The sequence below is a fragment of the Sciurus carolinensis genome, chromosome 4 (genome assembly GCF_902686445.1).
Source record: "Sciurus carolinensis chromosome 4, mSciCar1.2, whole genome shotgun sequence".
Taxonomy (NCBI): domain Eukaryota; kingdom Metazoa; phylum Chordata; class Mammalia; order Rodentia; family Sciuridae; genus Sciurus; species Sciurus carolinensis.
Genome location: NC_062216.1, coordinates 29,823,896 through 29,837,207, shown reverse-complemented (window position 1 = coordinate 29,837,207; position 13,312 = coordinate 29,823,896). Strand labels below are relative to the sequence as shown.

General features: G+C 30.7%; 1 protein-coding gene across 1 annotated transcript in view; it reads right to left on the bottom strand.

Moving 5' to 3' along the window:
- The window catches only part of Wdr17 (WD repeat domain 17), a 93,896-nt gene that overhangs the window by 19,483 nt on the left and 61,101 nt on the right, over positions 1 to 13,312 (bottom strand). The window contains 9 exon segments of the mRNA XM_047551539.1: positions 2,593 to 2,748; positions 3,853 to 3,978; positions 4,274 to 4,404; positions 4,495 to 4,644; positions 5,715 to 5,917; positions 8,359 to 8,523; positions 10,749 to 10,809; positions 10,812 to 10,834; positions 12,521 to 12,603. Of these exon segments, the coding sequence (XP_047407495.1) occupies positions 2,593 to 2,748; positions 3,853 to 3,978; positions 4,274 to 4,404; positions 4,495 to 4,644; positions 5,715 to 5,917; positions 8,359 to 8,523; positions 10,749 to 10,809; positions 10,812 to 10,834; positions 12,521 to 12,603 (1,098 nt within the window).

The following is a 13,312-nucleotide window of genomic DNA, read 5'->3' as shown; positions in this document are numbered from 1 at the left end:
CCAAAATTGATTCATTTCTTTCTCCTTGACTTTTGGTAGATTTTCTTCTTAGTGAAGTACTTTTTAAAAAGTAACACTGAAGTCAAATCTTTTGTGATAAATAAAATTTTTACATTGCTCTAAATTAGACACATTAAATTTACAATGCCTTATCAATAACATTTAAAAAATTTTTATTTGTTCTAATCTGTTGTACATGACAGTAGAATGCATTTATATATTTTGATAGATCATATATAAATGGAGTATAATCTCTTATTTTTCTGATTATACATATTGAAGGATCACATGGGTCATGCAGGCATATATATACATGAGGTAATAATGTCTGTTTCATTCTACCATCATTCCTACCCCCATATCCTTTCTCTTTCCTTCACTCCCTGCTACCCTAATATAAAATAACTCTATTCTTCCCTATTCCCTGCTCCCCTTATTGTGAATTAGCACTCACATTTCAGAGAAAACATTAGGCCTTTGGTTTTTGGGTTTGGCTTATTTCTCTAACTCCATCCATTTATCAACAAATGCCATAATTTCATTCTTCTTTAAAGCTGTCACATAGACCAATGGTATAGAATGTAAGACAGAGACAAACCTACATAAATACAGGTATCTCATACTAGACAAATGTGCCAAAAACATACACTGGAGAAAAGATAGCCTATTCAACAAATGGTACTGGGAAAAATGGAAAGCCACGTCTAACAAAATTAAATTAAAACTTTATCTCTCACCCTGTACGAAACTCAATTCACAGTGGATCAAAGACTTAGGCACTAGAACAGAGACCCTGTGACTACTAGAAGAAAAAGTAGGTCCAAATGTTCACCATGTTGGCCTAGGATCTGACTTCCCTAACAAGACCCGTAACACTCAAGAAGTTAAATCAAGAATCAATAAATGGGATGGACTCAAACTAAAAAGCTTCTTCTCAGCAAAAGAAATAATCAAAGTGAAGAGAGAGCCTATAGATTGGGAGAAAATCATTACCACATGCATCTCAGGTGAAGCATTAATCTATAGGATATATAAAGAATGCAAAAAACTTAACACCAACAGAAAACAAAAAACCCAATCAATAAATGGGCTAAGTAACTGAACAGACACTTCACAGAAGGTATAAAATTGATCAACAAACATATGAAAAAATGTTCAACATCTCTAGCAATTAGAGAAATGCAAGTCAAAAGTACTCTAAGATTTCATCTCACTCTAGTCAGAATGTCAATTATCAAGAATACAAGCAACAATAAGTGTTGGCGAGGATGTGGGGAAAAAGGTATATTCATATATTGCTGGTAGGGTTGCAAAATGGTACAACCATTATGGAAAGAAGTATGAAAATTCCTCAGAAAACTTGGAATGGGACCACCATTTGACCCAGTTATCCTATTCCTTGGTTTATACCCAAAGGACTTAAAATCAACATACTACATTGATACAGTTACATCAATGTTTATAGTAGCTCAATTTACCATAGCTAAAGTATGGAACCAACCTAGATGCCCTTCAACAGATGAATGGATAAAGAAAATGTAATATATATATATATATACACACACATATATATATCAATCATATATATATATCACATATATATATATATGTTGGAATACTACTTAGCTTTGAATAAGAATGAAATTATGACTTTTAAGTGGCATATTTTATTATTTTATGTCAAGTAGTAATTAATTGCCTCTAATATGTGAAAAGTAAAAATGTGAGTTAAATTTAATTTCAATATATTTTAATGTAACTGCATTGTTTAGTTTTACTACCATTATGTCCAAGTATTCTTCAAATCACTTTTCGTAATTACAAAATTAACTAACTTAGAGGATGTAAAAGTGATAATTGTGTGCATGCCATTCTAAACCTTTGTTTCAGCAGACTAGGTGGGTGGAGAATTTTTTTTGAACTAAAATATATTTGCAGAAAATGGAAAAGTTAAATGAATTTTTACAAAGTGTATCTACTATATAACTTGCACCCAGGATCAAAGAAACAAGCACCACAACCTGCATTCCATTCTAATCGCTACCCACCTACTAAAGGTAACTGTTATCCTGAATTTTAATAGCACACATACAGTCAAATATTTTTTGAAATACTTGTTCTATTGAAATAGTCCTCTATAAAAATCAGGATATGCTTTCCTTCACCAGATGATCCTCAATGAAAATTCCTCTTCTGGTCAGTGTGGAATTTAGTCATGACAGAATTATTAGCAAGAGAATTTTATTGCATGCAAATTAGCCAAATGTAGTTTTATGGCAGTGGTTCTCAAACCTCAGCACACATAAGAACAACCAGGAGGGCTTACAAAATCAGAATGTTAGGCTCCATCCCCCGAGTTTACAATTCTGCAGGCCTGGGGTAGGACATGCATGCTCCCAAGTGATGCAAAGGCTGCTAGCCTGGAGACCTCACTGTGTTAACTACTGTCCTAGGGTATATAGCTGATATCAGACTGCCAGGAAATTAGATCTGAAAAAAACAAGCTTCATATTTGAATATTTAGTATTAAGTATATTCTTAATATGTAGAATACTAGTTAAACTCAATAATTTTGTTTTAACAGCACATTACCTCTCCAAGTTCAACCATAAGTTCACAATATCTCTGAATCTGTCCTAATCTCAAGTGTATTTCAGCAGCTTCCTTCAGTCTTTCCTCTTTAGTAGGTACACCAATACCACCACCAAACTTAGACATCTTGACTGTTGTTAGTTCTTGGGCTTCAGACTGGTTTAAAAGAAAATCAAAAATTTTAGTATTTTGTTATATAGAGTCTGATATTTTAAAAGCACATAGCATTGGAAATTGCATATTAAAAATGCTATGTTCTCCATGAAATATGATACTTGTAAAACATAATATTTTGGTGTATGCATGGGGGTGTGGGCTGGAAGAGAAGCTGAATCCCGTTAATACTCTCCAGGTATTGTAAGTGAAAATCCAGAGGGTAAAAGGTAGTGAAAAGTGACATACAACTGATAAAGATCTCAAATAAAAATAAAACTCATCTTGAATGAAAATAAAAATTACTGGCTCTCTTTGGCCCCTGTACTGTCAATAAATTTTTTAGCTTCAGTCATTAGGTGTTTAGTTTGTGATTGAAGAAAGTGCTTCCTCTTTATGAAAAAAATTTTTCCTTCTGACCATCAAGTCCACATTCCGGACATGATTCTCTCCACACTGTAATAGTTAATTGCTGGTATTTCCTTAAAAATAATATAAAATATCTCTTCTTTCCTGCTCCTATATGAATTTTGTTGTTGATATTAGATATTGTCTTAGTTATTTTTTTAGATATTACTCTAGTCATGAGGTAACTAATAATTCTGTACTAAAATTCATTAAAAGTTATAATATGATCAGTTTTAATAAAACATATCCCAACATACAGTGTCTTAGATTCTCTGAGACTAAAAATCATAGTACTCCATATGTTACAATAATCTTGTAATTGCAGAAAGATAGGGCATTTCAAGGAGTTTCAAGTGACCTTTAAAGAATGTCATGAGATTCAACCTATAAAAACTATGGGTGCCTTAGTCTGTTCTCAAATAATCCATACTTTCATGATTGGTTTTACAGAAGTTTTATCTCCTCAGTGTTCATTTATTTTAGTTTACCAATCTAATCATATAAACATGGATATAATTTATATGATTAGAGTAATCATATAACAATAATGCAATTAATTACACATTAATGTAATTAATTAGGTTAATCATAATACATAATGTAATTAATTACATGAATTACATATTAATGTAATTTTCCTATATCAATAGTGAAAAGCAAAAACTGCTTGAGTATATTATATTTGCATATTTTACTTACCATTCTAAATTTAATCAGATGCTTCAAATGCATTATTCCTTTGCAGTAGCTCTGAGGAAGTAAACTATCATCTTGTCCTTTTACCACAGCAACCAAGTTCCATAAATTGTCACTGCCACCTGGAGGCTAAAATGTTGATATAGAATAACCAAAGATAAAAAGGTGAACAAAAATTCTCTTGGCAGTTTGCATCTTCAAAAATATTATAATGCAGATCATCTATATTGAAAAATTAACAAAATAAGTATATACTATCTCATTTATTGTTTCTGATTTTATATTTGCTTTCTTATAGTGTAGAGATTTTATTAAAAGGGACTCTGAATTGGGATGGTGAATTGAAATATGTGACAACTTACTGGCAATAGTTGTAGTGATTTATTTTGTCTAAAGGGTCACATTTAATTCCTGTGATACTTACTGATAAACATTCTGAAAACCATCTTAATTTTTTCACTCGAGGATTACCAGTTAGTTTTTCTATTTCCTGTTTAATATCTCTTGACACTTTACCACACAACAGAGGAGGAGTGCCTTGTTCTATGGCATAATCTGAAAAAAGAAAAGGTCTCCTATATAATATTATCTAAAAATAAATATATCATTTAAAAATAAAATTGAATGCATGAATATGTTCAATACCAGTATTCCCAATAATTTCTTCCCAAGATCTGTCCACCAGAATATTTATTTGTAGAGGTGTGATTAAAGGTGTTAATGACCAGAGTCTCACTGTAGAATCACGGGAGCAAGAAGCCATAGTGAAGGGGCGACTTGGATGGCATGTTAAACCTGATGGAAAAAATAAACCTATTTTAACTAAAGTAAACATTGAAAAAATCTTATTTATATGTGATTCTTAAATAGAATAGGAGTTATGAAGCAGTGTGAAAAACTATAAGATTATCAGAGTCAACCTTTTATTTGTTTTAAATTAGTATTATGGCTGACAATAGTAGAAGAATTAATAAATTATTTAGCATATTCTGTAACAGAAATATAAAACTGAATAATTATAAGAAAGCAAGTAGTTCTATGTGAAAATGTTGAAATTATATTTCATTTGGATAAGCAGCAAGTATACAGTAATACCAGTAGGGCATATAATATCTCTGAATTAATGGAAGGATAGATGAAAAACAGAATTGGAGACATTTCAACTGAGAATATCAAAAATAGGATTCTCTCTTACACACAATCCCATACTGCCTCAGCTAAAAGGCCATTGGGTTAAAGCATGTAGATCTGAGTAACTGGATTTGGGATTCTTTCTCTAAGAAATTTCTTTTGAATTCTTATTTACCTACTTAACTCCCATGGAGTTTTGTGAATCAAAATAAACAAATACAACTACGGATAAAGTGATTCACACAAAAAATAAGTACAATTTTAGTACAACCTAGCTCAGTTTACTAAAAGACTTGGTATTTACATTTTTAAAAAATTTCCCTTAGTATCCAAAAATAGAGGAATGTCTAAGTTTTATCTATGTTATTATTAATTTCCTTTTCTGCAACTTAACTCTGAAATGATGGGAAGGGAAGAGAGAAAATTTGGCCGAGACATGTTTATATGCGCATGGGTATATGTGTGCATTGTGTGTGCATGTGCGTGTGTGTGCACAGAAACATATACCTTCAGAGAAAGAAAAACAGTGCTAACAATAGTCATTGTCTGATCATTTATGATGACTTCTGTGATTATCTTTCAAATAGTCTGATATTTCAATAATAAACATATATTTTCTAATGAGAATTTTTTCAAAATGAAATGCTGTAAAAATTCTTTAAAAGATTATACAGTTCAGAAATTATAAGCCTCATTAATATATCAAAACAACAAATATATGAAAAACACTTTACCGTATACATCTGCACCATGATCATATATAGTATCCAAACAAGATCCTTCCCGTGTGTCCCATACTTTTATAGTGTAGTCCCAGCTGCCAGATATTAGCAGATATGGAATCTCAGTATTCCACATTAATCCCCTCACAGGTGCAGTGTGTCCACTAAGAATATTTATGCAAGCATCTTGAGTATAATCCCAAATTCGAACAGAACTGAAAATAGAATATTATGTATATAATTCATATTATAACTTATCAAAAGATTAATATTCTTAATGAATCATAATGATTATTTATTAGCACATTTGAAATGCATTTTATGCCTCAAGATATATCAATTCTCTTTGTTATAATAGAAGGAAATGAATATTTAACTATGCTAGAGTTATCCTATTTCAACATTTTTTCCTTTCTTTTACTGGTCATTTATTATTGATAATAAATATATTGCTTTAAAATTTATACATGAAAAAGTTGCTCTCTCAAAATTGAAATATCTAGAACAGATATAATTGAAGAGAAACTATGACTGATAACAGAAATATAACATGAAAATTATTTATATATCATGAAAATACATGTGTGATGATGGATATTATTTGAAAAATTATTCTAAACTTATGCTTTTACCTCTATAGTAAAACATTCCTTCACATCTTTAGTCAGTAAAATAACATACTTGATCAATGTGGAGTAAATCTCAGACAAGTAAAAATTTAAATATAATTAGGTTCATATTACTTGGATCTACTGATTGTACAAAGTACAAATGTTACTGAAATCAAAATTTGAACTCAAAATCAATTTAAGACTTCCAAAGGTTAATTTTACTTAGCCAAGTCACAATAAGTTCTTAGTCACAAATTATACCAACCTGACAATATCAAAATATTGGTATGTCAAAGGTTATATTGCTCTGTTAGGGAGATACAATATGTGCTTTTATTTCTTTAAGGCATATCTCTTTCTGCTTTGTATAAAAAGGTTCCCTTCATTCTCCCATTTTCCTAGCACAAGATAATAAAATCAGCCTTCCATATACAAGAGTTCTGCATCCACAGATTCAATCAAATATGGGGAGAAAATATTTTTAAAACTGCATTTGTATGGAACAGACTTTTTATTGTCATTATTCCCTAAACAATACAGTTCAACAACTATTCACATAGTATTTATAGTGAATTGAATATTATAAGCAATCCAGACATGACTTAAAGTATAGTTGGAATATGTCTGTAGGTTATAAGGGACTTCAACATTCAGAGTTTGGTGTGCACGTGGTATCCTGGAACAATCTCCTATGAATATTCAGGGATGAATGTATATCCAAATATAATGAAAAATTTTTGGTGCTAGTTTCTTATATGTGTAAACATTTAAATATTTCCAGTTTGCTATTATGCTTTCATAGATAAGAATATGCTAAACTTATTTACATCAAAATAATCAAATGCTATTGAAGAGAGTCACTAGAATGGAGGGGTCCTTCCTTTCATGTCAGAGTTAGTTAGGTTTTGAAGTCATATATACGTTTTCTGGGCAAACCCTAACCCTATACATAAGAATTGTCTAGGATTCCCAGGTTGAGGTATAGTATTTGTGAGCTATGCTGAGTAATTAATGGTTTCCTTATATTTTTTGCCTTTATTTAAAAGTTCTAGATAAATTTAGTGAGGAATAACAATTATATATATTAACTGTGACTACTAAAGGAATAATCTTAGTAAAGCCTTTCAATTTTCATTACCTTAAATAAGTAAAATGCTTACTGTTGTCTTCCTGAAAATATTCCTTAGATAATGACTAAAGATTATACCTTTTTCTGTATTGAACAGAATTTAGACATTTAAGTCCATGTTGAGAGACTGGAATAATCTCAAATAAAATAACATTCACTTTCCCATGAAAACCATATTTGAAATAATATTTTAAGTAATAAACCACAAAAACCTCATAATTGCTTCTTCTATTAAATTTGGACTTATGCCAAAAATTCAAGATGAAAATGCTTAATTATTCAATCTTAAATCCATGGTTACTATGCACTCTAACAAGTACTGGTTAAGAGTAAGATTTTTCTTACCTAAATTTATTCCATCTTCAAATAATGATTAAACATACTATACTGTAAAAATGTCTGTTTTTTGATTATAAAATATGGACAAAATGTTAGAAACTGCCACAAGTACAGAAAAATGTTAAATCTCATTTCTAAAATGTTCTTTTCATGCTAAAATTTATGATCAACTTTTATTTCATTCTTGATGAAACAGTACAGCTGGTTTTCATAATCAACATAAGAACATTATTAAAAACTCTTCTTCATATTTTATAGTTTTTTGTCAGATCTTCCCTTTCTCTATGTATCATTTTAAAATTTGTTTCTGTTAATTTTCTTGCTAGTAAGCTAGAAATAAGCATTCATAGTAAGCAAAATATATAAGAAAATAAAAGTCATGACTATAATGATAATATAAGCATGACAGAATTCAACTTAGTTTTTGCTGAATTTAGTTTCATTTGTTAGCTGCCCACTTTTTAAGCACAAATTTAAAATATATCCACATATAATGTGATCATATAAATACATGCATCTCTGTGAAAATATGTTTATGATTTTAAGGTCTACAAAATTAGAATCCAAATGTACATACCCATCATCAGATCCACTGCAAAGAATTCCTTCTCTCAGGGGAGACCATTTAACATGAAACACTTTTGCTGTATGTCCACTAAAGACTTTCAATGGTTGATCTGAGCTGGTGGCTACATAATAGACACGGACATTTTTGTCTTCACAGCCAGTGGCAATCATGTCTCTGAAATGTCATCCATACAGTATTAAAATATGATAACTTTGATATTATTCACTACTAACAATTTTAAAAATGTACATAATTTCCAATTTCTAAAGAAATCATTGTTTGCTTCTTTAGTGAAGTTAGATTAAAAACTTACATATATAAAAGCATTATGTATAATTATGCTAACTTCTCATTTGCAGCAATGTCCCAGTATGGAAAAAATTCCTTTCTCAGTGTTTCTTAACCAACTAATTATATTGCATTAAAATCTAAGTTTTATTTCAACTGCCCAAATGCTTAAAAGAGAGAAATAAGAATGTGGAACTATTCTATTGAACTGTTTCATTATTCAGATATAATGTAATTCTATTCATACTTAACAAATATTTATTGAACATTTATCTCTTCAAAGGACAATGAAGTTTTGCAATACAGTGTTTTGTTAATAATAATCTGCTAAACACAGACAACATAGTTATCTCGTGGGGTTTACATTTTAGAGGGTGAGACAGTGAATATGCAACCAATTATACAATTCAAAATTCAATTTTATTATAATAAGTATTTCAAAGTTGCAGTATCAAGGTAGGGGAAGAATTTTTTGTAAAAATAGTTTTGGAGCTCAGAGCTGAAGGATAAGTGGCAGTTTTCTTTGTCCAGCCCAGGTGGCATGTGTGGTGGGAAGTAGAATCTGAGCTAAAGGGCAAAGTTTGAGTGAAAGCCTGGAGGTGAAAATCACCTGGAGAGTATAAAGACCTGAAAGCAGATGCAGGAAGCTGGAGGAGCAAGGTTTGGATGAGATTAATGACACTGACAGAAACCAGTTTACAGAGCATCCTTACAGGACCTAAGTGTTTGCATTTTACCCTGTAATCGTTGGGAAACTATTGAAGGATTTAAATAGTAGAATGGAATGCTTAGATCTGTATTTTAAACATTTGCTATATCAGCAACACAGAGAAGGTAGGTGGGGAGAGAGAAAGGGGTAATAAAAAATATAAATTCTGGAATTTATTTAGAAGACTTCTGAAGGAATCCAAAAGTAAAGAAAAATACAAACATCATTCATTTAGTGGCAGGGGTGTGTTTGGAAAGACTATGATAGGCATTGATATCTTCTGGAAATTGAGAGGTTAGAAGGTATAAAAGAAAGTTAAGCATTCTGGCTTTAGCTATTTTTGTTGTTAGCAAATATTTGTCCTTAAGATAGGAAACAGTGGGGAATGGGCTGGTCACCAGCTTATTTTGTGTATAGCCTAACAATGGGCTAACAAATTCCTCTATATTTACTGGAACAAATACATAGTGCAATTATTTTGTATAATATTGTGATTTGATTCAGAACACAATCATAATAAGATTTTAATTATTTTTGTCCTAGGGATTGAACCCAAGGGCGCTTAACCCCTGGGCCACATCCCCAGCCCTTTTTATTTTGAAACAAAGTCTCACTGAGTTGCATAGGGTCTTGCTAAATTGCTGAGGCTGGCTTTGTACTTGAAATCCTCCTGCTTCAGTCTCCCAAACAGCTAGGATTACAGGTGTGTGCCACTGCACCCAGCTATTATTTATCTATATACTTCCCACATATAGTATGAAAAAAAGTAAGATAATTCATGTTGTTTTCACAAATGTCTAAACGTTTGGATTTTTAAATATAATTCATATTGTATCAAAGAGTGGTCTGAAACACAAAATTCTTGAAGTGTATTAAAGGTCTGGTTTTAGTAAAATTTTACTTGATTTAATTTTAAGTCTTAGGTCATTTTAACATGATATATACTCAGCTCTCAAGCAATGGTGCCTTTTCAAAACCATCCACTTAAGTTCTGCATCTTGGGAAATTATTCAATTTAGAGGCCTGAGGTGAGGACCAATAGGAAACCGTGATGGAACAATACCATCACATAGATACCTAAAAGAAATTAGAGAAAGGACCACATTTCTATGGTAGAAGCCACACAGAGAGTGGACTTATTTCCATTTTCCTTAGTTACAACTATGCTTTTTTCCAAAGTATCAGAAAGTTGTCTTGAGAGCAGTAAATCAGAATTTCCATGTAAAAACTTCATGAAATAAAAACAGCTAAAATAAATTAGCAATTACAAAGCTCTTTTTCATTTGCTAAGCAGGGAAATATTTATATCTATCTATTATCTACGGAAATAAAACTAAATTTCATGGTTATTTAAAATCTGTGATATAAAATTATTACTTATTTCAGGAAAAAAACCACTTACTTGTTGTTTTGGCTCCAGTCACAACCAAATACTGCAGCTGGATGTTTGTATTTGTGTAGTACTTACCATCAATTGTTCGAATAATACTGAAATTCATTATATACGTTAATAGGAAATGGACATTCTAAATACATTGTTCAAGGGAACAAGTCAAAATTGCAAGTTTCCAAGATGGAATTCTAGGATAGAGGCTTTTTTTGCAAATCAAAAGGAACATTTAAAAGTACTATGTAAATAATATTGCCAATTATGAGTACATTTGTATCATATAATATTAATTATGGTAATTCATTTAAATTGAATTAAGGGTAATAAATTTTGCTTTGGGACTACTTTCTTACAGAATTTTTTTTAGTTGAGGAAAAATATAATTTAATGCATTTTAAAGTATAATGATACAACTAACATAGGTATTAGACTTTTAGTTTCATAATTAAGTGGTTTGAAATTTATAGTATTTATTCATTTATAAAGATGGTTATATATACCATTACACCAAGACCTGTAAGTTACAATATTTTCATGGTATATTCTCAGTTACATAATGAGATATTTAGAGAACACGCCCAATTCCCATCATCTGTAAAGAAGTCTACATCATTTAATTATATGTAAAAAAGCTCTAGTACCCTATTCTATTATTGCCACAATGCAAGGGATATCAATTCCACTAGGAAAAAAAAATAAAGCTTTGTATAAATTAAAGTATTACAAGTTTCAAAGGGAAAAGACACTCTTAAATGTCATTAGATCCACCAAAATTTTGGGGGTTACTGGTGAGTCAGATGAACAAGACTTCTTACAAATATTTAGTCACTGAATATAGCATTTATCAAATAAATAATGCCTTGAAAATACATGACAAACTTAACATGACAGTACTTAACAAACTTAACCATCACTTATGTATATCTTTTGCAGTTTGGTATCTACCAATTTACAAATAGTTCCTTTAAAAAAAAAAACATCAACTAATGCTATTTCTAAAAATTTTAACCTCTTGATAAAGAATCTTTGGTTTCTGCATTTTTTGTCTTTTCTATTAAAATTCAAAACTGAGGATAGAAAAAATTGGATTTAGTGTAGAAAAATCCAACAAGACAAATTTCCATATTCTCAGCAACCATGAATGTCTATAACCTGTCAAAGATTACTATGCTAATAGCCAATGGGTAGCATAATATGATTTTCAAAAAAGGTTTAAAACCAAGGCAATTCTTATGATTTTTTTTTTATTTCTTACATAAGAAATTCACTTTTTCCTGGGATTTAATAGAATCAAGAAAACAAATTTTCTGAAAAACAGGGTCAGTGAAGTTAGCTCCTTAAAAAAAAAAATAAAGAAGGCAATTCTCACTTGCATCATCAGGTTCCTCCTGACAAAGATGCTTTAAACTTTTATAAATAATAAAATCCACAAAACTGTGAAACAGTTTCTAGAACACTTGATGTTTCCTGAACTACTTCTCCCAAAATATGATTAGTCCTTCAAGTTTCCTTGAGACAATTCACAGTCTTTTAGCTATAATTCATATAATGTCTTCATTTACAGGGCAAATGACTGGTTCATTTTGTACTTTTTAAACACCTTTGGATTGTTATTTGTTAATGATATATCACAGCAATATAGCAGGTGTGTATACTGACATGTAAATAATATTTATGATAGTTGGTATAGCTGTACAAATAAGATCTCATTGATAAACAACTGGAATGATCAACTGGGTTTTTTATAAACAGGATAATTTCATAATACCATACACAGTACTTACCAGAAACCATCACTACTGCAGGTTGCTATTCTTTTGGAATCTTTGTGACTCCAGGCAATGCAGAATATTCCATTTTTTCCATGCTTCAAAAAATGCAAATTCCTATCAATAAGAAATAATTCACCCCTTTTTTCTCTTATTTATTTACTTCTTCTAAGTATTGCTTTTCTATTAGGAACTTATTGTAGGTGATACTAAAAGACATTCTTATCAATAGTAGAAACCTGAATACATACTTTAAGAAAGTATAAAAGGGTCACATCCATTGTTTAAGGCACACATTGTGTGGCTCTATTTCTTTTTGCTGAATACAGCTGAAGAGTCAAAATCTGCTTCTTCAGCTATCCATAGAACTAGGCTGTGCTTAATGCCTTTCCTGTGAATGCCAGCCTGGAGATAAAGATAGATATCTATCTGCTTTCAAAATCAGGTTATTAGAATTACAGTATAAGAAACAGTGCAAGTAATTGTTACTACTAGGTCATCCTTCTAAGTCACAAAGGTTTATTTTAATTACAAAAGTCACAAAACGAGATTTAAGGTTACTCCTATAATAAATAAGTCTATATTTACATATTCCTTTGCATTCTGGGACTGGGAAATAATCAAGGAGTGTCGTTAGAGGGTGTGAGGAGAATTTGTAAAACACAAATATACATAGGAATGTCATCCATCAACTGTGTGATGAATGAATAAAGGCTGCAGTAAACCCATTTCTAAATATTACTTTAAAATATTTCTATTTTATATATATGTAGTATTTAAATTGTGACAATCATTAAGGGGAAAGCG